The sequence below is a fragment of the Hyperolius riggenbachi genome, chromosome 7 (genome assembly GCF_040937935.1).
Source record: "Hyperolius riggenbachi isolate aHypRig1 chromosome 7, aHypRig1.pri, whole genome shotgun sequence".
Classification (NCBI taxonomy): Eukaryota; Metazoa; Chordata; class Amphibia; order Anura; family Hyperoliidae; genus Hyperolius; species Hyperolius riggenbachi.
This window is the reverse complement of record NC_090652.1, coordinates 147,249,866-147,277,063: the sequence shown is the minus strand read 5'-3', so window position 1 is coordinate 147,277,063 and position 27,198 is coordinate 147,249,866. Positions and strand designations below refer to the sequence as shown.

General features: G+C 43.3%; 2 protein-coding genes across 5 annotated transcripts in view; one reads left to right on the top strand and one right to left on the bottom strand.

Moving 5' to 3' along the window:
* ZC3H7A (zinc finger CCCH-type containing 7A) overlaps positions 1 to 27,198 on the bottom strand; it is a 193,972-nt gene that overhangs the window by 118,771 nt on the left and 48,003 nt on the right. For all 4 annotated transcript variants that reach the window (XM_068244740.1, XM_068244737.1, XM_068244738.1 and 1 more), the window contains exons 3-8: positions 23,052 to 23,091; positions 22,762 to 22,959; positions 15,659 to 15,817; positions 3,577 to 3,651; positions 3,446 to 3,484; positions 534 to 567 (exon numbers count right to left, since the gene is read on the bottom strand). In XM_068244740.1, coding sequence (XP_068100841.1) covers positions 534 to 567; positions 3,446 to 3,484; positions 3,577 to 3,651; positions 15,659 to 15,817; positions 22,762 to 22,959; positions 23,052 to 23,091 — 545 coding nt within the window. The remainder of the gene's footprint in view (positions 1 to 533; positions 568 to 3,445; positions 3,485 to 3,576; positions 3,652 to 15,658; positions 15,818 to 22,761; positions 22,960 to 23,051; positions 23,092 to 27,198) is intronic.
* Positions 25,426 to 26,764, top strand: LOC137525682 (putative nuclease HARBI1). Its single transcript, XM_068246847.1, has 2 exons — positions 25,426 to 25,761; positions 25,955 to 26,764. Exons 1-2 carry the CDS (start codon positions 25,456 to 25,458, stop codon positions 26,762 to 26,764), a joined length of 1,116 nt encoding a protein of 371 aa, XP_068102948.1. The 5' UTR covers positions 25,426 to 25,455.

Here is a 27,198-nt window from a genome sequence, read left to right as displayed (position 1 = left end):
CCTAAGGCTTCCCCCTCCCGAGCTGAGTACCCACCAGTGGATGTTTTTTTTTTTTTGTTACAGAGTCTCTTTAAGGGATACATCTGAGAAGTTGAAAAAAAAAAATCAGATTTACTTACCTGGGGCTTCCTTCAGCCCCTGGAAGCTTATGTGTCCCTCGCCGCAGCTCCGCTCCAAGACTGTTTCCCGGGGTCCCCTCGGTAGCAGTCACCGACCCAGCCAGGTCAGCAGCCTGGTGCTTATTAATACCAATAGCAGCATATAGGTAAGGTTGGCAATATTCTACTATCGCCTATCCCTAACCTATCTCTCACACTAACAAACCCCCGCCACCTACCCTAACACTACCCTACCCCCCATGCTTAATACTAAGCACCCCACTGTCTAAAGCTAACAACCAGTGTTAGTTGTAGGCAGCCAAACTCAGGTGGACAAATTACAAACTTGTGCCTCCATAGCCACATATTGCATTGCACCTATGGTGGCACCCAAATTACCAGGAGTGGCAGGCACATGCAAGACAACATACATACCAGGTTCCAGTTTATCTGCTAGACAATCCGTCATCTGCAATAAAGAAAACATAGTTGGTAAAAATAAAGTACATAAAGCCAAATGCATTTTAGAAAACACTTATGTAAACAGCCATTACCTCAAACTATCTGCTTTACTTTAAATCTGGAGCAACACCTGTAACTATTTAGAAAATGAGTCTCTTTGAACTAGTGTGTGGCAAATAAATCAGTGAATGCCCTGCCTTTGCTTTGTGGGTCCATTTTAAAAATATTCATGATATCAAATTATATAACTAAATACGGAGCAGTAACGTCTTAAAGAGGACCCATAACTACTCAAAGCAACACACACACACACACACAAAAAAATGTTCAGGATACACATTGTTATATGAATTATCCTTGTTTCAGCATCAGAAATGCTTCTTATATCTACATATTTCTGTATATTAGTATGTAACCCCAGCCTCCCAGTGATGCTTAGTTTAGGCTAAGATGTTACGCAGCCTCCTACCCCAGAGCACTGTGGGAGATTAATTAATGATCCTGCTCACTTGACATAAAATGACATAAAAAGAAATCCTACAGCAATTCACTTTGCCAGCTGTTTCTAATAACTATCAGGAGATATGTCCCCTTCTTCCAATATACAGGGTGGGCCATTTATATGGATACACCTTAATAAAATGGGAATGGTTGGTGATATTAACTTCCTGTTTGTGGCACAGTAGTATATGTGAGGGTGTAAACTTTTTTAAGATATGTGGTGACCATGGCGACCATTTTGAAGTTGGCCATTTTAAATCGAACTTTTGTTTTTTCAATAGGAAGAGGGTCATGTGACACATCAAACTTATTGGGAATTTCACAAGAAAAACAAAGGTGTGCTTGGTTTTAACATAGCTTTATTCTTTCATGAGTTATTTACAAGTTTCTGACCACTTATAAAATGTGTTCAATATGCTGCCCATTGTGTTGTATTGTCAATGCAACCCTCTTCTTCCACTCTTCACACACTGATAGCAACACTGCAGGAGAAATGCTGGCACAGGCTTCCAGTATCCGTAGTTTCAGGTGCTGCACATCTCGTATCTTCACAGCATAGACAATTGCCTTCAGAGGACGGTGTGGTATACGGGGTACAAAGATAGTGGCTCCATTCTTCATCAATGGAAACCTCAAGGCCACTGGATATGCAAAATTGCTTCATGATGATGTGTTTTCCTCTTTATGCACTGAACCTGGCACTTTTGAGTTTTTCCAGCAAGATGGTGCACCACCACATTATGGGTGTCAGGTCCGAGCATTCCTAGATGAACAGTTTCCTGGAAAGTGGATTGGTCGTCGTGGGCCAGTTGAATGGCCCCCAAGGTCTCCCGATCTGACCCCCTAAGACTTTTATCTTGGGGTCATCTGAAGGCAATTGTCTATGCTGTGAAGATACGAGATGTGCAGCACCTGTAACTATGGATACTGGAAGCCTGTACTAGCATTTCTTCTGCAGTGTTGCTATCAGTGTGTGAAGAGTGGGAGAAGAGGGTTGCATTGACAATCCAACACAATGGGCAGAACATTAAACACATTTTATAAGTGGTCAGAAACTTGTAAATAACTCAGGAAAGAATAAAGTTACATTAAAACCAAGCACACCATTGTTTTTCTTGTGAAATTCCCAATAAGTTTGATGTGTCACATGACCCTCTTCCTATTGAAAAAACAAAAGTTGGATTCAAAATGGCCAACTTCAAAATGGCTGCCATGGTAACCACCCATCTTGAAAAGTTTCCCGCCCTCACATATACTAATGTGCCACAAACAGGAAGTTAATATCACGAACCATTCCCATTTTATTAAGCTGTATCCATATAAATGGCCCACCCTGTATAACAGAGCGATATGATCTCATGTTTGTATATATCCTTAATCTTCTGGGTCATATATGAAAAACATATGAATTGGGGCAAAGATATTTAAAACCACGTCTGACCCTGTAGGGGAAAAACAGATGAGTGTCAAATGAAGGTGCATAGTTTTGTAGAACTACAAATGCAACACATCAATGAAATATAATTGAATACATACTTTGTGTCAGAAAGCCTCTCTGAGGCATGGGAGCCTTACAGGAAATAATTGTGTCAAGATTTCCTCCAGGTACACTAAGTAAGCTAAAATAGTATTGTATATGTCCTTTATGCATTGAATAATGAGCTTATGAGCTCCACTATAAAACCATTTTTGTTTTAAATGTCAGTACAGCAGAGACCAGCGCACTCCAAAATATTGTGCAATTATATGTTCTTGCTTTATTGCAAAAGAATCTTCACAGTATGTAAGCAATAGCTACCAGTGCAAGCTACAGGTGACCAAAGGTCCCTGCAGTCCATCAATCCACCCGCTTGTCACTGGTAATGTAGCCTCCTCCACACTGCTGCCTCCATTACAGGCTCCCCCGCCGCTCCCCAGCTCTGCTAGCTTCCTCCAACTGGAAGCTAAGCCGCAGCCCAGGAGTACTTCCTGGGTCGCGGCTTGGCTTGGCTTCCGATTCCGGCTCGGGTTCTCTTTTAAAGAATAGGTGTGCTTCAAAGTCACTGTTTCTTCTTCTATGCTTGGCCTACAAGGGCACAAACTTTTAATGGCTTTGCCCCACCGTCTCAAACTGATGCATTACGGCCTTGTCTTTTCAACCGTGAATAGTGTTGACCTGCAGTTACCTTTTGTTTTTAGTGTCCAATAATGTGCTTAGAAGCCTAACAGTTGAACTTCTATAGTTAAAGAAATTAGGAAATGCCATTGGTTGGAATGGTCTACTACAGCTTCCACTACTTGTACTAAACAAAAATGTCAAAGACCTTGGCAAAGACTTTGGGAATATAAAGAAATAAAGTTTGAAAGTTAAAGTGACAAAGGCAGCAAGGTTCCAACAGGCTTACCTTCTCAGCTGTATCCATCTGAGCACTTTGGGTACCAGGCTAAAACACATTAAATATTAAATGTTATTTTTATATAGAAAAGAAAAAGGAGTAGTGTGATATTGGAGAGAAATGAAACATGTTCTACTTACTCTGACATAAGCTTTTCTAATTTTTAATCCAAGTTTTGCAGCCAGTTCTTGAGTTAATTTTACCACACTCACATCCTACAGGAAAGAGTTTGTTATTTTGGAACATTTTAAATTAGCAAATGTCTTTTTATACATACAGGTGCACAATTCTCATACACATTTACAGCTACAGTCTATATATATTAGTGGTCTATGAAACCAAGTGGAAAGTATAAGAAACTGCTACAAAGATATTCAGCACATCAACTGACAGAACTCATACATCTGACACAATTTTGCATCACATGTGACAGCTGAGTGCAATGTCACAACAGTACTTGTCCTTTACGTGAACTCACTTTGTCAGGTTTTTATTGCGTTTTCTGTGGTGGAACTTACCTTCACTTTTTGTCCCAGTGATGAGTCTTAGTGAAACAGAAAGTAAAATAATTGTTTTACAACTGTGAATACCATGTAGATTAAATACTTTTTTACTTAAAGAGGAATTGTCGCGAAAATCTTGAAATCTAAAACACATACAAATAAGAAGTACATTTCTCCTAGAGTAAAATGAGCCATAAATTACCTCTCCCCTATGTTGATGTAACTCACAGTAGGTAGTAAAAATCTGACATTAACGTCAGGTTTTGGGCTAGTCCATCTCTCCATAGGGGATTCTCAGCATGGCCTTTATACTTTATAAAGACATTCCCTGAAAAAGATTTATACAAAGATGCTGGCAAGCCTCCCTGCTCGCTGCACACTATTTTGGCAGTTGGACGTAGCAACTGCCAGTAACTAAGTGCTTTTAAAAATAAAGAAAACCCTGAGAACCCCCCTATGAGAAGATGGGCTAATCCAAAATCTGTCAGTAATGACAGATTACTACTTCTTATTGTAAGCGACAGGAACATAGGAGAAAAGTAATTTATGGCTTATTTTACTCTGGGAGAAATGTACTTCTTATTTCTATGTGCTTTAAATTGTAAGATTTTCGCAACAGTTCCTCTTTAAAGGAACACTATTGATTAACATGTTTTTTTCACTTGAGATGGGAAATGTTTGGGAAGTGCTTTTATTCATCTAACTAGACGAATAGAGCTGCGGCTGCGAGCATGCGCGCGGCCGTGCAGCCGCAGTTCTATTCGTCTAGTTAGACTAATAATTACGGCGGGGAACGGAGCATTGGAGGAGGATGGCGCGGGACATTACAGCTGCAGGGGGCTGAAAGAAGCCCCAGGTAAGTGTCAGTTTTAGCTTTTTTAAACCCACAAGAGAACCCCTTTAAAGTGGAACTGTAGATAAGTTTAAAACAAGCTGTTTCACTTACATGGGGCTTCTGCAAGCCCCCAGCAGCCATCCTGTCCCACGCTGGTCCTCCACGAGCCTCCGTTTTCCCGCTGCCAGCTGCTTTCGGTGCAGCCTCCGGGCCACTGCGCCTGCGCGGCTTTGGCCATGCGTATCCTTTCTTATCCTTTCATATCAAACTTCCATCGCAAGTGTAAAAAAATTTCTGAATTAGCACATAGAAGTCTAAAATACTGAATGCTGTATTTTCCCGCCCGGGAACACACTTCTATGAATGATAGCCAAAGAGAGTTACATTTAGACAAAAAAAGTATGACAAGCCCTTTTAGAGATCATATAGTGCAGTGTTTCCCAACCTTTTCCAGCCCGGGGAACACTGTCTGACCAAATTTTTCTCCGGGGAACGGCGCGCGCGCGCGCGGTGGGGGCGATGCGGCCCCCGGTTGTTTGCGCGACCTAGTGGACAGTGCCGCTATGGGGGGGGGGGGGGGGGGGGGCTGGGGTGCGGCTGCATAGCTGGCATAGTTGCCCCAGTGTAGGGAGTTTAGTTGCCTCAGTATAGTGCCCCAGTATAGCCAGTATAGCCCCCCAGTATAGCCAGTATTGTGCCCCAGTATAGCTAGTATAGTGCCCCAGAATAGTGCCCCAGTATAGCCAGTTTAGTGCCCCAGTATAGTGCCCCAGTATAGCCAGTATAGTGCCCCAGTATAGCTAGTATAGTGCCCCAGTATAGCTAGTATAGTGCCCCAGTATAGCCAGTATAGTGCCCCAGTATAGCCAGTATAGTACCCCAGTATAGCCCCCCCAGTATAGCCAGTATTGTGCCCCAGTATAGCTAGTATAGTGCCCCAGAATAGTGCCCCAGTATAGCCAGTTTAGTGCCCCAGTATAGTGCCCCAGTATAGCCAGTATAGTGCCCCAGTATAGCCCCCCAGTATAGCTAGTATAGTGCCCCGGTATAGCCAGAATAGTGCCCCAGTATAGCTAGAATAGTGCCCCAGTATAGCCAGTTTAGTGCCCCAGGATAGCCAGTATAGTACCCCAGAATAGTGCCCCAGTATAGCCAGTTTAGTGCCTCCCGCCCGTCCCCGCGGCCGCCGCTGTTATTACCTTGTTAACAGCGGCCGCTCTCCCCTCTCCGGCGCGTGTATATTCAAGCAGCGTATCTCCGGCTGCTCTGTGTGATGCACTGATGCGGAAGAAAGGAGGGCAGCGGCTTCCTGTAACGGCGATATGTATCGCCGTTACTATGGTAACCGAGCCCTGCCTCCTTCCGCATCAGTGCATCACACAGAGCAGCCGGAGATACGCTGCTAGCATATACATGGTCTGGAGAGGGGAGAGCGGCCGCTGCTAAGGTAATAACAGCGGCGGCCGCAGGGACGGGCGGGAGGGGGGATAAGAGCACGGCACACCAGGCAACGTTCCGCGGCACACTAGTGTGCCGCGGAACAGCGGTTGGGAAACACTGATATAGTGAACCACTGTACACCTAACTGGTGGCAAGGTTGCATTTACCAGCAAAACTAATATTCGTCTGGAATTTCCACATTCCTTTCCCCAGACACATCACAGCATGCACCAGTTATAAGGTGTACAGGAATTGACCAAGTAAACTAAAGTATAAACAAAACATCATATTTTCTACTTTGATGCACTACTACATAAATCCCTGGTCACCCGGAAACATGATATACTTCCTGCTACAGGATTTGTATGCTCCCCGTCTCCCGAATGCCCAAACATTAGACCAGTACTGGAGCAGAGGCTGCCTTATGTTCATGTAAGTGAAACAGGAATACGGGTACTTATCCGTTAGCCGGGCGCATCCGGCAGGTGGTGACAAAACTCCACCAGAGTTACATCTTTCCCTACTATCCATGTCGGCCTGGAGGGGGAATAGTAATTAGCGCCACCTGCCGGATGCGCCCGGCTAACGGATAAGTACCGGAATATGACTACACCCCATAAAGCTCTGCCTGTCTGAATCAAACTAGTCTCCTATGGTAAGCTCTGCTGGTAGAGGCCAGGCTTCAAGGGCCCTCATTTCACCCACATAATTATAAGCCAACCCCCAATGTAGAGTTGTGTATGTGAATGTGGGCAAGCCAAGGTTTGGCTACAGTAGCATCTGTCACAAGTGCTTCTGACTGCAAAATAACTAGAGACAGGTAATATCATATAGGGCAGCACGGTGGCGTAGTGGTTAGCTCTCTCGCCTTGCAGCACTGGGTTCCTGGTTCGAATCCCAGCCAGGTCACTATCGGAAAAGAGTTTGTATGTTCTCTCCGTGTCTGCGTGGGTTTCCTCCGGGCACTCCGGTTTCCTCCCACATTCCAAAAACATACGGATAAGTTAATTGGCTCCCCCTAAAAAAATTGACCCTAGACTACAGTACTTACACTACATAATATAGACATATGGCAATGGTAGGGATTAGATTGTGAGCTCCTTTGAGGGACAGTTAGCGACAAGACAATATATATATATACACACTGTACAGCGCTGCGTAATATGTCGGCGCTATATAAATACTTAATAATAATAATAATAATAATAATAATAATTGCTAATGGCTGGGGGAGGCGAGACAGCGGCAGCTCCACAGGCTGTGAATCAATTTCATCCTGAAATCGATTCAAAATCTGTGTGCAGTGTATGGGCAGCCAATAGATCCCTCTCTGATGAGATTCGATCAGACAAACACCAAGGAATAAGGCGAGCTAGGGTAATGAACAGACAAACACTAGCATTTTACAATCCTCAAAGACTCTATTATCTCTTAAAGAGAAGGTTATGTATTACCTAAAACGTAACTTTTAATCATACATCTATAAAATTAGGGCTATTCTACCATAACCAAAGGACATAAGGGGGAGGGAGAACAATTTAATACGCAAATATCTCTAGGGTAGGTATACCAAATAGTCTTGTCATATACAGAGTGGATAGTAGGCCCTGCTGAGGTCATTCATGACCAACTCCACCTGCATAAGACAAGCAGCCTTTCTCAACCTTTTTACCTTGGAGGAACCCTGTAAATAACTTTTGGATCTCAAGGAACCCCTGCAAACAATTTTTTGGTCTCGAAGAACCCCTACATTTATTTTTCAGGAGGCATGGTCTTTAAATAAGTTAGGCTGCTAATTTCAATATCTCCTATTACACTGCCACTCATTATACTGTCTCCTGACCCCCCAATTTAGTGCTTCTTGTTACAGTACCACCAATTATAGTGTGCTCTATTTTACTTCCCCCACTATGGGGTAAAATGCCAAGGAACCCCTGCAGAGTCCTCAAGGAACCATGGGGTTCCAGGGAACCCTGGTTGAGAAAGCCTGGCCTAGAGCATAAATTAACATGCAGTTTATGAGATTAAAGAGGAACTCCAGTGAAAATAATGTAATTAAAAAAAAGTGCTTCATTTTTACAATAATTATGTATAAATGATTTAGTCAGTGTTTGCCCATTGTAAAATCTTTTAAATCCCTGATTTACATTCTGACATTACATGGTGCCATTTTTACTGTTGGCAGATGATGTAGCTGCTGCATGTTTTTTTTGGCAGTTGGAAACAGCTGTAAACAGCTATTTTCCACAACGCAGCAAGGTTCACAGACAGGAAACTGCCAAGAGTACGTACTCAGAATTTCTTTGTGGGAGGAGTTACCACAATATCAGTCATACAGCGCCCCCTGATGGTCTGTTTGTGAAAAGGAATAGATTTCTCATGTAAAAGGGGGTATCAGCTACTGATTGGGATAAAGTTCAATTCTTGGTTGGAGTTTCTCTTTAATAGCTCCCACTGCAAAACCCCAACTTAATCACGGACGTAATCTGCCAATCAAATTATTCAGGTTGTTGCAGCACCACTGGCAAAGAGGGTCAGTGCAGACTCAGAACTCCAGTGCGCTCCTTGGATTGATAAGTGGGGATAACTAAAAATCACCCCCTACTAACATTCAAACAACTGTATAAATCAACATGTTTTGCTTATAAATACATTAAGCTTCGTCATAAAAATAATAAAAAGGTGCCGTGCTCAAAACTGCATTGTGAAATAACAATAGGTATAGCCCAAGTCAAAGCCAACCTGATAATGGCTCAAAAACACATATAGAGGTTATCGAATGCACCACACACTCATTAGACAAGATTCGATCAGAGAGGAATCTATCTGTTGGTCGATCTGGTGGCAATCAACCAGTGTATGGCAGCCTTTAAAGAGAATCTGTACTCTAAAATTCTTACAATAAAAAGCATACCATTCTATTCATTATGTTCTCCTGGGCCCCTCTGTGCTGTTTCTGCCACTCCCTGCTGCAATCCTGGCTTGTAATTGCCAGTTTTAGGCAGTGTTTACAAACAAAAGACATGGCTGCTAACCAGAGTGTGATAAGCTGAGAGGAGCTCAGTCTGTGACTCACACAGAGCCTGCAGGGGGCGTGCAGAGGGTGTGTATAGCTTCTATCCTATCACAAGTAGAGCAGCACATTCCTGCCTGAGTGCCTGAGCCCAACAAAGCCGTCAGAGGAAAGAAAATTAGATTATATAACAGAGATAATACAGCCACTGTGCAACTAGGAAACGCTGCAGTAAGACAGACCACATTAGAACAGGTATAGAAACTTATAGGATAGAAGAAATAAGGCTGAAAATTTTGTTGTCGAGTCTCTAGGTTACCAGCGATGGAGATGTCCTGATTGGGTGTGGCAAGGAATTCCAAAATGTAGAGGCAGCATGACAGAAGGAAGGATCTGGCTTCAAAGGTTTTGAGGTGGACTTTGGGGGTTACCAAGTAATTAGAGCCTTTTTCTAAGATCGTGTGATGCAGTTGTAACAAATCCTTCAGGTGTCTAGGGACCAAAGTGTGTAAAGATTTGAATACTAATATGCCAATCTTGAGGATTCTCCATTTTATAGGTAGCCAGCGGTGTGAGCGAAGGATCAGTGTTATACTAGCCATGTTCCTTGGCCTTACTAAAAATGTTACTGCACCTCACCAGTAGAAATGGTCAATGAAATTCTAATAATTCCAGCGTACATGCCAATCTAATGCAGCTTGTGTCCAGTTTACAAAAGAGCCATTCAGACACACTTCCTGATGATTTTTATCAGCCCAATCCCAAACTGTCTATGATGTGCATGAAATCAGCAACTAATAGTATTTCTTTGCAGGCGTACTCACAACTGAGATCAGAAGAATTTCATAAATTGGCCATAGACACCGTATCATCCTAGTTCATCATCTAACTCTTTATTGCACGATCTATAAACGTTACAGATATACTCCTTTCAGGAACCAAAACACAGATAGCATTAAAAAATTGTTTCTGCGCAGAACTCAGTACATTAAAAACCAAGGAGCCAACCCGCGCCCCCATAGATGTCCATTCTAGGCTTGCGTGCATGGAGTCTGTCAAAAGGACTCTTATGCTCCATGCACTCAAGCCCAGTCTGCCTAACTGACACACAGCAGCAAATGACCATTCACACAGCAGCTGCTTCCCCCTAATGGGGATAAGTCCTTAAAGCGCTAGTCAAGCTGCAGACTTAAACCTGACCCCTTTCCTACGTCAGGTAGACTATAATCGATAATACAAAAAGATTTATCTAATGATCAGTACCTTAGGAAATTTATGTTCCAGAATTATGACATGCGTTTTATAGTTGGGCTTAGTAAGATGTGTGGTTGGGAGCATGAATGAGATAAGGAAAAATAGTCTGTGATCATGTATATTATGGCAATACTAAAAATTTCCACTAGATGGTGCTATAATGAAGCGAACGAGATGTATATTGCTATGATTTGTAACTAAAGTCTTTTGAAAGTAAAAAATCCTAAAAATAAGAGAAGGAATTAATTATGGATAATGATATAAATGAATGCCTAAAGAAAAGACTGCCTTACTTATGATTAACCTCCCTGGCGGTAAGCCCGTGCTGAGCACGGGCTATGCAGCCGGAAGGCACCGTTCAGGCCCCGCTGGGCCGATTTGCATAATTTTTTTTTTGCTACACTTTGCTAGCACTTTGCTAGCTGCGTGTGCAATGCGATCGCCGCCGCTACCCGCCGATCCGCCGCTATTCTTCGCGCCGTGGACGCCCCCCCCCAGACCCCGTGCGCTGCCTGGCCAATCAGTGCCAGGCAGCGCTGTGGGGTGGATCGGAGTCCCCTTTGACGTCACGACGTCCCCATGGCGACGGGGGAAGCCCTCCAGGAGATCCCGTTCGGCGATCGGAGGGGCTGGGGGGATATCATGTAGCAAGACCTTGTCTCGCTACATGAAAAAGAAAAAATTTTTTTAAAGAAAACACTGATTTGCTGCCCCCTGGCGGATTTTAAGCAAACCACCAGGAGGGTTAACTGTAAAAAATTGTTGGAGCAATAAAGCCTTGTTCAAATGAACAACAGTGACATCACCAGGGAGGCTGGTGAGCCATACCAGGAAGGGATCCAGCCTTCCTATAAAGCAGTGGATGCAATGCCCCTAAGCCACGCCCTGAAGAAGCGTCATGCGACGCAAAACGTGTCGGTGGGAGGAGCCTATCGCCGCACCACGCTATCCAAGCGTCCCCATTGCCTGTGCTGATACAGCCAGCCGGCGTGTCATAGTTCCCCTATGCCAGTCCAAGGCAAGGAGCAGCTGCCGTGAAGCTAAAGCAGGCATGGGCAAACTCGGCCCTCCAGTGTTACGGAACTACAAGTCCCACAATGCATTTGCCTTTATGAGTCATGACTGTGGCTGTCAGACTACTGCAATGCATTGTGGGACTTGTAGAGCTGGAGGGCCAAGTTTGCCCATGCCTGAGCTAGAGTATCCCCATGTATCTGTGCGGACATCTGCTGTATAACTATCCCATACACAGGGACCGGGAGTGATTAAGGCTGAATTGGCCCCCAGTGAGGGGAGCAGGAGCTGTGTATCCACTGCCGCCAAAAAGGAAAGTTATAAACACCTAGAGGGGAGAAGACACGCTGAGGTGGCTGGATAGTGTAATGGTTAAGGGCTCTGCCTCTGGCACAGAAGACCTGGGTTCGAATCTCGGCTCTGCCTGTTCAGTAAGCCTGCACCTATTCAGTAGGAGATCTTGGGCAAGTCTCCCTAACACTGCTACTGCCTATAGAGCGCGTCCTAGTGGCTGCAGCTCTGGCGCTTTGAGTCTGCCAGGAGAAAAGCGCAATATGAATGTTCTGTGTTTGTTTGTTTGATCCAGATTGAAGTATTGCACCCTGATGGGCTAACGCAAGTATATTGGTGCTGATGCATGACTCTATGTGTGACTAATGGAAAAATGATGCCTGGGTGGCATTGCTTCATCAAAAGCTTATAAGCGTTTTGAACTGCATCTGTCTTCAGCCGGCCCACGCTTGCTTGCTGCATCTTGACTAATGCTTTAAGGACTTATCCCCATTAGGGGGAAGCAGCTGCTGTGTGAATGGTCATTTGCTGCTGTGTGTCAGTTAGGCAGACTGGGCTTGAGTGCATGGAGCATAAGAGTCCTTTTGACAGACTGCATGCACGCAAGCAATTTTTTAAAGGACTTACGAGGCCAAAATGGCTAAAAAAAAGCCAAGTACCTTTAAGATGTTTAAATGCACGGAGGACGCTAGTGCGTGGTTCGGGGGGTTGGCCGTAGAGCTGCGCAGCTGCACTAGCGGCAAGGCGGACTGCGCAGCCGCGGCCAGAGGAAGCGGCCATATTGGGAGCGGAACGAGAGCCCGACCCGGCCTGTGGGGTCGCGATCGGCACGGGGGGCGATCACAGGAAGGGGACCCGGCGGAACTGCACGGAGGGCGCGGACGGCGTCCTCCGTGCATTTAAACATCTTAAAGGTACTTGGCTTTTTTTTAGCCATTATGGCCTCGTAAGTCCTTTAATGCTATCTGTGGATTGGTTCCTGAAAGGAGTATATCTGTAACCTTTATTGATTGTGCAATAAAGAGTTAAATAATGGACTAGGATGATACGGTGTCTATGGCCAATTTATGAAATTCTTCTGATCTTTGTTGTATCTACTGGCTGCGCCAACTCACTGGCCCACATTGTAACAAATAAATAGATGCAATTGCACGATTGAGCTGCAGCCCCATGGTAAACCCCAAATTTTGTATGTACTCACAACTGAGGCCTGGTTCACAGTTTCAGAATTTCTGCTATAGAGTAAGCTATGTGTAAAGGAAGTGAACAAAAGATCACTGGTGAATTAAACATGTACAGGATCTTCTCAAAAAATGAGCATATTGTGATAAAGTTCATTATTTTCTGTAATGTACTGATAAACAGACTTTCATATATTTTAGATTCAAATACACACAACTGAAGTAGTTCAAGCCTTTTATTGTTTTAATATTGATGATTTTGGCAGACAGCTCATGAAAACCCAAATTTCCTATCTCAAAAAATTAGCATATTTCATCCGACCAATAAAAGAAAAGTGTTTTTAAAACAAAAAAAAGTCAACCTTCAAATAATTATGTTCAGTTATGCACTCAATACTTGGTCGGGAATTCTTTTGCAGAAAGGACTGCTTCAATGCGGCGTGGCATGGAGGCAATCAGCCTGTGGCACTGCTCAGGTGTTATGGAGGCCCAGGATGCTTCGATAGCGGCCTTAAGCTCATCCAGCGTGTCGGGTCTTGCGTCTCTCAACTTTCTCTTCACAATATCCCACAGATTCTCTATGGGGTTTAGGTCAGGAGAGTTGGCAGGCCAATTGAGCACAGTAATACCATGGTCAGTAAACCATTTACCAGTGGTTTTGGCGCTGTGAGCAGGTGCCGGGGCATGCTGAAAAATGAAATCTTCATCTCCATAAAGCTTTTCAGCAGATGGAAGCATGAACCCACTTTTGAACCAGAAACAGCGGCAGAAGCGCCTGACCTGGGCTACAGAGAAGCAGCACTGAACTGTTGCTCAGTGGTCCAAAGTACTTTTTTCGGATGAAAGCAACTTTTACATGTCATTCAGAAATCAAGGTGCCAGAGTCTGAAGGAAGACTGGGGAGAGGGAAATGCCAAAATGCCTGAAGTCCAGTGTCAAGTACCCACAGTCAGTGATGGTCTGGGGTGCCATGTCAGCTGCTGGTGTTGGTCCACTGTGTTTTATCAAGGGCAGGGTCAATGCAGCTAGCTATCAGGAGATTTTGGAGCACTTCATGCTTCCATCTGCTGAAAAGATTTATGGAGATGAAGATTTCATTTTTCAGCACGACCTGGCACCTGCTCACAGTGCCAAAACCACTGGTAAATGGTTTACTGACCATGGTATTAATCTGCACAATTGGCCTGCCAACTCTCCTGACCTGAACCCCATTGGGAATCTGTGGGATATTGTGAAGAGAAGGTTGAGAGACGCAAGACCCAACACTCTGGATGAGCTTAAAGAGACTCTGTAACATGAAAAAGATCCCCTGGGGGGTACTCACCTCGGGTGGGGGAAGCCTCCGGATCCTAATGAGGCTTCCCACGCCGTCCTCTGTCCCACGGGGGTCTCGCTGCAGCCCTCTGAACAGCCGGCGACAGGCCCGACTGTCATTTCAATATTTACCTTTGCTGGCTCCAGCGGGGGCGCTGTGGCTGCTTTCCTCTCCGAACTACACGGAAATACCCGATCTCAGTCGGGTCCGCTCTACTGCGCAGGCGCCGGAAACTTGCGCCTGCGCAGTAGAGCAGACCCGACGGCGATCGGGTATTTCCGTGTAGTTCGGAGCCGACAGCCGTCAGAGCGCCTGCGCAGGAGCCAGGAAGGTAAATATTACGTCACGGCTGCACGGAGGGCTGCAGCGAGACCCCCGTGGGACAGAGGACGGCGTGGGAAGCCTCATTAGGATCCAGAGGCTTCCCCCACCCGAGGTGAGTAGCCCCCAGGGGATTTTTTGAGGTTACAGATCCACTTTAAGGCCGCTATCAAAGCATCCTGGGCCTCCATAACACCTGAGCAGTGCCACAGGCTGATTGCCTCCATGCCACGCCGCATTGAAGCAGTCATTTCTGCAAAAGGATTCCCGACCAAGCATTGAGTGCATAACTGAACATAATTATTTGAAGGTTGACTTTTTTTTGTTTTAAAAACACTTTTCTTTTATTGGTCGGATGAAATATGCTAATTTTTTGAGATAGGAAATTTGGGTTTTCATGAGCTGTATGCCAAAATCATCAATATTAAAACAATAAAAGGCTTGAACTACTTGAGTTGTGTGTATCTGAGTCTAAAATATATGAAAGTTTAATGTTTATCAGTACATTACAGAAAATAATGAACTTTATCACAATATGCTAATTTTTTTAGAAGATCCTGTATGTTCCATGAAGTGAATGCATTAAAAGTAAACCTATAGTAAGAGGGTTATAGAGGTTATCATTGTTCACCTATTACTGCAAAAATGTGACTTGCCTAGCTGTTGCTCTGATCTCCAGACTCTGGTATTTTAGTGAGTCACTGTCTGTGGATCAAGTGATCTGACTCACATTCAGTCACTGGTTTTTCCCAGAAGTATCAATTTGGAACTAAACTAAAATATCTGAATGCTTTTTTTAAAAGCAAAGCAAAATGGCTAATTTCACTCAGTACAGACTTCCTTTAGAGACAATCAAATGCACACTGGCATTCTCATTTCCAGAATGCATATTACTTCATGACAAGAGTGAAATAACATAACTATCCTGAAACAAGGAAGTTTATTTTGCTGTTGGGTAGGAAGGCAAGTATTTCATCAGATTGTGTATTTAAGTCATAATGTTTACATAAAGGGTAATAAAAGTATTAGCCCAATACACTGTGAGCTAAGCTTACCTTTGGTGCAACTAGTGAGCAGCTCGCTATAGCTTCATAAGCCTCCTTGTATTTCTCCAGTATAAAGAGGACTTCGGACCTGTAGTACAGTGCTCTGATATTTTTGTTGTTCACCAACAAGGCCTCATCACAGTCTTTCAAAGCATCTTCGTGTAAACCCTGGTTATAACAGACAGCAGCTTATTATTAGGGAATCTTGTCAACATGATATGTGAAATAAGAATGTCCAGTCCCAGGTTACACGCTGCCTGTATACTCTTCATTTGGCTTTTCCAACATTCACATCAGTATACAGTATCACATTTTTAAAACCAAGAAAAATCTATTTTTTTCTGTAGTAGCAGCAGAGACTGCTAACGAGAGAGCCAGTGCAGGAACGATGGAACCAGGAGAGATATGGGAGGGCTCTATAGGACCCAGAGCCCTCACTCTACTAGGCATCTGTTTTTGTTTTTTTAATCTGGCTTCAGACTCCCTTTAAATGATTTTATATAGGGCCAGCCCTTGCATGAAACAACCTGAATCACGAGATCTCAGTCTCTCCCTCTGCTGCTCTTGCCTGATTCACAGACCACAGAGCTCTCCTGCTGTGTCTGTGTATGCTTCTCCACCCCTTCATTATTATTTACTGCACTCTCGTCTAGCCCTGTCTCCTTTGCATGTGCATTTTGGTTGCTCTAAATATGCCTGAGGAACGTATAATGTCCTGTGTGTTTCTGTGCAATGCGTGTATGTGTCTCTGTGCAGTGTGTTAGTGTGTCCCTGTGCAATGCGTGTGTGTCTGTGTGTGCACTGAGACACCTACACATTGCACAGACATACACTGCACTGAGACATACACACATTGCACTGACAAACACTGCACTGAGACACTCGCACACTGCACAGAGATACTAAGATACTTGCACACATTGCTCAGAGACACAAACCTCTGTTTTTCATTGCATTTTAGTAAAGAGGCTTTTTGATCTTGTTAAAGAGTGTCTGAAGCGAGAATAAATCTCGCTTCAGACCTCATAGATAGCAGGGGCATGTGTGCTATCCCGCGGCTTAACGGGGTCCCTTCACCCCCCAATCCCCTCCGTACAGCGGGGGAGCGCTTCCGCATTTGGGCAGGGCTAACCGCCGCAGCCCTGCCCCACGCGCGTCTATCAGACCCGTATCTCCCCCGCCCCTCTGTCTTCCTTCACTGAGGGGCGGGGGAGAGGCGTCGATGCGCCGCTGATAGACGCGACTAGAGGCAGGGCTGCAGCTGTTAGCCCTGCCTCCAGGAAAAGAAGATTTACGACCAAGTCTACGACCAAGGTTTGCGGGGGTGGGTTTGGGGGTGAAGGGACCCCCGTTTAGCCGCGGGATAGCGGCGTTTTAGCAAGGGCACACATGCCCCTGCTAACTATGGGCTCTGAAGCGAGATTTATTCTCGCTTCAGGGTCTCTTTAAGTCCCTTACAAACTCCTAGGAGTTCTGGTTCACCATGAGCTTGCTGGGCTATTTGTAACTGTAACATGAAGTGATATTAATCCATGCCAAGCACTGATGAGGATCAACCAAACTGTAATAGTCACTCTGTATGCATGTTGGATTGGTTTGGCCTTGTTAGATTAACAAGCTGACACACCATGGCATTCCAGCGGTTCTGGAGGTGTGTTTAAGACAACAAAGACATGATATGCATATTCAGCAGTGATGCACTGTGTGACACCTTAGAGCTCACTCCAACCTGAATTATCACAAGTACCTTCTGTTTTAAGAAGGCAAATTTCTGTTTTGCATAGCCATTTAATATGGAGGCTTTTTGATCTCTTTCAAGCCCATGTCACACTCCTAGCAGTTCACCATGAGTTTTCTGGACAATCTGTAACCTGCTTTGTTCTAACTTTTCAGTGGACAAGATTTTTACAGTTGAAATGTTTATTCACTTCTTATCATTAAACTTTGCAGTTTTATTCATTTGGCAATTCATGCTTGCCACTAACAAATAGCAATGTAATCACTCCATTGTCAAAATGAATGCTTGTATTGGCTGCACCATTTGAGAAAACTAGTTCTGTACAAGACACAGTTATGCCATGTGCAGGCACCTGTTTTGTCCACAATTCATTGGGGTAGCATTTAGCTGACATCTGGGAAAATCCATGACCACCCTTTTGTCAAGAACATTCAGAGACTAACCCACAGATATATGATTGTTTCTAAATCTATTATTACTTAGAAGGCTTGTCTATATAGTCATACACATTATTTTCTTAGCATGCACATTTCCACTGATGTAGGAAAAGAGAGAAACTGAAGCAATTAAACCAGCAGCTACAGATCAAGAAGTGGGTGACTGGCTAATTAATCAGAGACTTTAAAGAGAACCTGAGATGGGTTTCTTCCATGAATATTAGGACACAGAGGCTGGTTCTGCATACTATCACCAGCCTCTGTGTCCTTATAGTGTGCCCCCCCCCCCCACGCTCCCAATATAAAACCCGCCACACTAGTGACATGCAGTTTGTCACTAGCTGGCTGTTTACCTTTGTGCTGTGATGTGCAGGCGGGGAGCGGCGATATGCAGGACAGTGGCGTAGCTAAGGAGCTGTGGGCCCTGATGCAAGTCTTACAATGGGGCCCCTCAAGCACTCTATACATAACAATTGATACGGCGCACCAAAACCTGCCAATGGTAACTACAGTGTCAGAGGTGCAAGAAGGGGATGGGGAACAGCTTGTTAATGATTACAACTATTCAAAGCTATCTATAGAAGTGATTATTATGAGCACAGGACCAATAGAGAGCTAATACTGTAAATGAGGGAGGGCCCTTCGGGGCCCCTCTGGCCCAAGGGCCCCGATGCGGTCGCTACCGCTGCACCCCCTATTGCTACGCCCCTGATGCAGGAGGTGGGGGAGGTGCGGGGGAATGAGAGCACAAAGGTAAACAGCCAGCTAGTGACAAGCTGCATGTCACTAGCGTGGCGGTTTTTATATTGGGGGACAGCAGAGAGCAGTGGGGGGCACACTATAAGGACACAGAGGTTGGTGATAGTATGCAGAACCAGCCTCTGTGTCCTAATATTCATGTCAGAAATCCACCTCGGGTTTTCTTTAAGGGCCCATTCACACTAGAAGCGCTTTTGTTCACTTTTTTTAAAATTGTGGAAAAAATCTCAGAAAAAAATCGATGTGGTTTTCGCGCACGCGATTGCGATTTTAATGAAAGTGAATGGGAGCGATTTTAAAAAACCGCTAATCAATCGCAAAATGCTCAGAAAAGCACTTCTAGTGTGAATGGGCCCTAAATGGCTTAAGTTTAACTAGTTAACCACATTTCAGCGTTCCTCCCTTTCATTAGCCAATAATTTTCATTAGCCAATAACTAGGCGTGGTTCCTCTCCCGGCTTCCAGCTCATATCGGTAAGGCCACTTGCTCACTGTTTATGCACTTTATTTATGTGGAGACACAATCATAGAGAATACGGGTGTGTTTTTGCACAGGGTCTGTGTGGGGGGTTGTGTGCATGTACAGGTCCAGTGTTTTTCCTGAGACTAGATATGCACACGGCTCCTGCATACAGCATATATGGTTGATTACAGACTAATTTCTTTCTTACAGGGTGATGTTTATTTCAGGGCTGTGGAGTCGGTCCAAAAATCCACCGACTCCGACTCCTCAGTTTAGGATTCCACCGACTCCTCGACTCCGACTCCTCTAATTTGCATATTACAATTTTGTTGATTAAAAGTATGTAACATGAAAGTCGTCTCTTAACTGCCAACACTTAGGAATTTTACAAGACAACTGAAGTGAGAAGGATATGTAGACTACTATATTTATTCCCTTTAGACTAAAACTAGTCCTTGGTAAGAGTACTTGTAAATGGTACAAACCGGAACAAAGAACATCTATCAGGCCCTAGGCAATGTAAGTGTGGGTACATGTAAGAATGATGTGCAGGTACTCTGCAGGGGAATGAGGAGATTGTAAACAGACAACACCTCTGTGTTTAATGTGCACAACATTCTCAGTGGATTCCCTGCAGCTCTGTGGGGAGTGCATATGTAGAGTATAGTACTACTGTGTAACAAAGTAAACCTAAGACAGATTAAATTAAAGTTTTATACATACCTGGTGCTTCCTCCAGCCGCCATCAGGATAATCAGTCCCTCGTTGTCCTCCTCCACCACCTGGATCTTCTGCTATGAGTCCAGGTACTTGAGCCAGTCGGGCGTAGTGCGCATGCACACACTCCGCCGCCAGGAGCATACTACACCTGTGCAGCACTATTGCGCAGGTGCAGAATGTTCCTGGCTGTGGGAGCGGCATGCGGCCGGACAGCGCTGACTGGCTGAATTACCAGGACTCATAGCAGAAGATCCGGGTGGTGGAGGACAGCGAGGGACTGATTAGACTGAAGGGGGCTGGAGGAAGCCCCAGGTATGTATAAAACTTTACTTTTCATCTGTCTCAGTTACCCTTTAATTTGTAGTCACCAAACCAAATTTTAATAACATATCAAATTATTTGATTTCATCAGCAAAGGGAGTGCATACATTTGCATAAATCAGCATCAATGCAGAATTATTTCCATCTCGTTGACCATCTCTATTAGTGACACAGCTACACATTAGGCTTTATTCTTACAGCATAGATGTTATTTAGTATATATAAGAGATTCCTGTGTACACATCATATATACAGTCACAATCATATATGTATATCTGACCTTAAAAATACGGGGACTGCTTTATTGAAGCAGCACAAGTAACTAATTTTGATTGGTTTATTTCATTTTTGTGGACTAAGCACAGCTATTACGGTATATATAGTGTATATATATATTATTTTTAATGACTATTATCTGAGAAATAGAAAAATTTATCATATTTTCTATTTTAATTACAGTTACAAAATCATTAGGAGTCGGAGTCGGTGCATCTTTTCCAGACTCCGACTCCAGGCACCCAAAATTGCCCGACTCCACGACTCCGACTCCACAGCCCTGGTTTATTTATACTTGTATTTCTTCATATGAATTCACAGGCATGAGGCACTTTATTAGGTATATGAACATGGATTTATGATCCCTTCCCCCCCCCCCCCCCTTTTTTTTGCACAGTTGTATTTATACAGTAGTTTGTATCCATTTTGCACTAGGCACCTTGCACTGTGCACTTTGCACCAGGCACTTGTTATCTGGCCCTCTTGGATTTTTGCTCATTACAATATTATTGGAATATTATGGTTTATGAGCTGGAATATCAATTACCTTTGATTTGAATCGGGAGATTTTAATTGGTTTTAATAATTGTTTTATTTGAATTGTTTAATAAAGCTGAATATATTTTGCATCATACATGTGTAGAGCTGTCTTTAAATTTCTGACAAAATTTCTGATCCATATTGGCACTTTTCTTGAAGTTAATAGCCAATAACTTTATCACAACTAAATGATCTATGTATAGCTTTTTTAACACCAATTAGGCTTTCTTTGGGTGGTATGTTTTGCTAAGAATTATTTTATTCTAAATGAATTTTAAATGGAGTAGTAAGAAAAAAAATGGAAAAAAAATCAATATCAATTCTTAGTTTTCGGCCATTATAGTTTTAAAATAAAACATTCTACTGTAGGTAAAACCCACACATTTTATTTGTCCATTTGTCCCGGTATTTACGATGTTTACAATTTTTTCCCTAGTACAATATATGGCGGCAATATTTTATTTGGAAATAAAGGTGTATTTTTTCAGTTTTGCTTCCGTCACTAATTACAGGCCGTTATTTGTGAAAATAACAGTAATATACCCTCATGACATACTGTACATATTAAAAAAAGAGGAGTCCCTAAGGTAACAATTTATGTATTTTTTTAAATGTAATTTTTTTAGATATACAAGTGTTTTATTTTGGTAACTATGGGAGAGTGGGGGAGGTAATGGGTTAATTTTAATGGGGGACTACTTAATTCCCTCCCTTTGGCAGTAGAAATAGCATGCTAGGATAATTTTTTACACATCACTTAATGAATATGGAGTCCTTGGGCTACTGTCCCTCAAACACAAGTGTTCTTTCATCATTAAACTTAAAGGAAACTAAATGAGAAGAATATGGAAGCTGACATTGCTGAATTTGAGATGGTTTTCTAAAAGCGCAGTGAATGTAATAAATCATAACATTTCCTGGAGCAGGGAGCTGAAGCACAGTCTTCTCAAAAGTGTGTGCTCCAGCAGATGACTATTCTAGGAATGTAGTAGTTCCACAAATGAAGTCGGCACACCATCTATAGTTCTGGGTGCTTGATAAAGTAGCATAGGCAATGCCACAAATCAATAGAGTCCACAAGTATTATCAGCACACCAAGGCTATCAGCACACACTTTTTATTGAACCAGTTTCCACACTGTAGTAGGACTACAAAACTGGCACAATAAAAAGTGTGTGCTGATATACTTGGTGTGCTGATAATACTTGTGGATTAGATTCCAGGAATGTGTCACAACAAACCTCCTGCTTACTCATCTGGGTGTGTAACAACCTTCCACCCGACAGATTCTTCTGGAGCACCTTGTGTCTACGACCCTTAAACACTCCCTGAGTTGTTGGGACCTTACCCCACCATACCTGGCCCTCAAACCTCAGTTTCGTCTTCCCAACACTAGCCTTAACTCTCTCCTGTGCACTAACCAGAATGCCTTACTTTTCAATAACCCCAAGAGCACCAGCTGGAATGATGGTAGCCTCCATAAATATATAAAACACTCTTTGGCCCATATGCAATTAACTTTTTCTCTTTCTCCTAGGTGATATTTTCACAACTTGTCATAAAATGCCTTGTAAGTCACCAGCAAGCAAGAAAACACTTAAAATAAATTTTGATGACACTTTTTCACCAACTTTTGGGTACTTTTTCAATTGTACAATGCTGAAAAGTTTGTTTAATGAGAAGATGAAAGTTATCTCCTAGGAGATAATTCAGGAGAAACAGTTAATTGCATATGAATCTTTGCATCTTACTGCTCCCTCAAGATAACATCAGTGACATGATCTTGTAGTCATCAGAAGACATAATATAAACACATACCCCTGAGATATCAATAAAGCTGTAGAAATACTGCAATTACCATTTCTAAATAACATGCTGCGCGGTTAACATGCAACCTCTCCAGCATCTCACTGGTAACAGGAATCTCCTCAGAAGCAGCATAATTAGCCAGGCTAAGTCCTTCTGTGTACTGGCCTACAGAGTCATTCTTGTGTCCATCTCTGTATAAGTCATTGCCTTCATTGAAAAGGTTTCGAATAAGCTTTTGCACAAATGTCTAGGGAAAGTGTGGAAAGAAAACACTTTGTAAAAAAAAAACCCAAGTAAATTATTTACTTTAATTAAAATATAGTTTATATTCTCATTCACCTCATATTCCTTCTGTGTTCCCATATAAGGCAGAGATGACCTGAAATAAAGAAACAAACAGAAATTCAGATTTTGATTTTTCTTTAAAAATACAGCTGTTTAATTCATCATAATGAACTGCACATTACTAAAAAATCATTTTGAAACTGCACATTCAACCACATTCATCTAAGCAAAATATCTAATTCCTGGCTCATTTACCGAGAATTGGTCCCAGAATCTATTAATTGAGAGAGAAAGGAGAGTAAAAGAAGGCGTCTCTTCTGAGCTACCGAGTGCAAGTATGGGAAAGCTGTGTCCAAAGATGACCTGTTGGTCGAATTTTCTGCACTGGCCTGCCATTTGAGGACAAAAATCAGTTATTCCTGAGCAAAAACTGAGCGTTGGTGTAAGCGGGAAACAGCAAAGGGGGTTTACTTACCCAGGTTGCCACAGTGTCAGTACAAATATCATCCAACTCAGTACTCTAGGTACCCAAAATTGCTCCAATTCCTTGGTCTAATACTTACCAGAGCTGTGGAGTTGTTACAAAAATCACCCCGACTCCTCAGTTTATGAAACCACTGACTCAGACTCCAGGAATCCAAAATTGCTCCGATCTGAGACATGATCCGTGCTCCACACCGCGTTCCATTGTTCCGATACTTCCTCCTTCACAGCCAAAAGGAAGAAGCATTGTACGGGATGTAGACGGGTATGGAGCACTGACTAGAGGTGGCGAACAGAGTAAGTTAACCCCCTTTGCCATAGTTCACTTACACCAACGCTCAGTATCTCCAAATGCGAAACCGCTCATCCTTTATGGCATTTTCATTGATCATGACAGATTCTTATTTGAGACCTTAGAACTATAAATATCTCAATTAGTCTTTTAGGAATGGCTCTCCTTGACATATGGAAATATGCCCAATGAAAAAGCATATGTTCCTATATCCAAGGCAGGGAAATCAACCTATCAATTTAGCAGAATGAAGCTGACACTCCAAAGATAACAGTTTCCCTTTAAGGCACTGAGAAAGTAACTGTACGTATAAACCAAAATCAAGGGTTAGTTACCGGTTCCCACCATTTCCAGTAATCCTCCAGGACAGTGTTAATAAGTAATTTCAGCACCAAACAGTCTAAATAGTTTGAATTCCACACAAACAGCAGCTATCAATACTGCACCTTAATGGTTCAAGTCACCAGCAGAAGCACTATGATTTCAAACAATATGCATGAAAATTTGATTTTAAAAAAGTGTTATTCCACACTCAGAGAAGATGAAATCAGAATATCAAACAGTATTTATTGCCTCCGCAGTGGATCCCAAAAGCTGTCAGTCTAATTTTCTCATGAGGCTATACATTTCTTCATCACCCCCTAGCATGAGAACTAACACTCCTCTCCTGAGCATCATTACTTCAGCCTTACTTCAGCCTTACACTGTATACAGCATTTCCTCACAAGAATAACCTTCACAAGAATAACCTCCTCCATGCAGAGACACCACATCACAAAAACAAAGATAGTTTACAATACAATAACATTTCTATAGCGCTTTTCTCCTATAGTTTTCAGTAAAGACTGATACATTTAATATAGTTAACCACTTAAAGAGACACTGAAGCGAAAAAAATATATGATATAATGAATTGGTTGTGTACTATGAATAATTACTAGAAGATTAGCAGCAAAGAAAATATTCTCATATTTTTATTTTCAGGTATATAGTGTTTTTTCTAACATTGCATCACTCTATATGTACAGATTACACAACACTCAGCATTCAAAGTGAGTCATTCAGAGCAGTCTGTGAAGTAATGAACTCTCCTCTAGCAGAGGAAAAGTAAACAGTTCAATTACAGTTGAGATAATAAAAGTCAGATAACAGCCCTCTCCACGACTAATGCTGGGAATACACGTTTCGTTTTTGCCTTCGTTTCGATTGTACCATTTATACTTATCGAAATAGAAGAAATCGATCGTATGGTTAAAATCACCACCCACGGGTACGTTTTTGCTGTCGATACTGATGGTTTCGTTTTTTCCAAGATCGAAGGGTTGCTTGAAACGAAACGAAACTTCCTTTTTTGGTTTTCGTTTTATACCTTCGTTTAGTTTTCGATAGCGATAGGGGCAGGTTATAAGGAGTGAGGGATAGTACTTCCGTGCGGAATATTAATACGCCGGAAGTGTTCCGCAAACAAAAGCCCGATCGGATTAGCGAGCGTGTCATTCGCCATTTTGCAAGCAAGGAGTCAGCATGGATGTGTACGAGCCAGATCGTCTGCAGACCTTTGTTGGACTTTTGCTATTGACTGCAGTAGCTAGGAGAAGGGCGGCAGCAAAGCGTCGGAGGACGAGAAGAGAGAGACGACAATGGTGCAAGAAATGGTTGCTACAACGGGAAGAGTTGGGACACATGGGTCTGATCCGTGAGTTGCGTGAGAACAATCCTGATGACTTTCGCAATTACATGCGCATGTCAGACGCTAACTTTCATGAACTGCTGGAGCGCATCGGGCCGAAGATAACAAAGCAGGACACCGTGATGCGAACAGCTATTACTGCAGAACAGCGTCTATCAGTGACCCTTCGCTACCTGGCTACCGGACGTTCATATGCAGATCTAAAGTTTACAGCTGCCATTTCACCCCAGGCATTGGGTAGAATCATCCCCGAAACGTGTGCTGCTATTGTGTCGGAATTGATGCCCGAGTACGTCAAGGTATGTACTTATGTTTCTGGATTGTGTGTTTTGCGTGTGCTGTCGAGTGATTACTTTTAAAACTGAACGTCAAACTGAAACGCTTGTGCAAATGACAGTGTTTAAATTGGCAACCTATTCTGTAGTGATTTTTCTCCTTTGTTACGACATTGTACTTTCAGATGATTAACCATGTATTTCTCCTTATTTCTAGTTTCCTCAAGATGCATCAGAGTGGCAGGCAGTGGCCCATGATTTCCACATGATCTGGAATTTTCCTAATTGTGGAGGTGCAGTGGATGGAAAACATGTGCGTATCAACCCACCTCCCAACAGTGGCTCGTACTTTTACAATTACAAAGGGTTCTTCAGTGTGGTTCTGATGGCGCTTGTAAATGCACGGTATGAATTCATGATGGTGGATGTGGGGAAGAATGGCCGTGTCTCAGATGGTGGTGTAATGGAGGCAACTGAATTCAACCGCCGCTTGAAAAAGAAACAGCTGCAACTGCCAAACAATGATGACACAGTGGAACATCTAAACTTTGTGTTCGTGGCTGACGAGGCTTTTGCTCTGGGTGAGAATCTTGTGAAGCCATTTCCTCAACGTGGACTGGACAAGCCGAAAAGGATCTTTAACTACAGGGTATCGCGTGCTAGACGTGTTGTGGAAAATGCTTTTGGGATCCTGGCACAGCGTTTTCGTGTTTTCCTCACGGCTATCAATGTGGACCCAGATAAAGTGGAGGTCATTGTCAAAGCTGCGTGCACTCTGCACAATTTCCTACGGCAGAAAAACGTACAACGGTATTGCCCACCGACAATGGTAGACCAGGAGGATTTTGAAAATGGAAGTGTTGTGGCGGCGGAGTGGAGGGCACATCCGGGGATGGTTCCGTTGCACAGCGGTTCCTCACACAATCCCACCTACGAGGCAAAAACCAACAGGGACAAATACAAGGACTACTTTACTGGGTCAGGTGCAGTGACTTGGCAGGATAAAATGATCGCTACAGGAAATTGATGTTCTTATTGACTATCAAATGTACCTTTTCTTTACAACAGTTACCTAGGTGTATCCAACATGTGTCTGTTTCCAACATCTCTACTTTTATGTTCCCTTCCTCCACTAATTAGTGCACTTATTATACAGACTCGGTGGTCCACCATGTTGTATGGAGAACCACCCTGAGGAGAAGTGGCAAAATGTCGTATTCTGGTGTGCTGTGTTGTTAATTGTGTGTGTCTCTGCCTGTATGCTGCATGGACTGTGCCGAGCTATGCAAGGGTTGCCCACTTTGGCAGGCGTGAACCTGTTATCCGCCGGCGCACTGCTCTGCGCACACATTCACCATGGGTCCAGGTGTCCCCGTCATGTGCATGGTCTGTGCCCAGGTATGGCTGCCCTCTTTGGCGGCTATACCTGGGCTCAGACCATGCACATGCGTCTGGGCATGT

Coding starts and splice junctions, on each gene's coding strand:
- LOC137525682 (XM_068246847.1), top strand. CDS start 25,456: ATGGGTCTGATCCGTGAGTTGCGTGAGAACAATCCTGATGACTTTCGC. Junction 25,762..25,954: donor TGATGCCCGAGTACGTCAAG/GTATGTACTTAT, acceptor CCTTATTTCTAG/TTTCCTCAAGATGCATCAGA.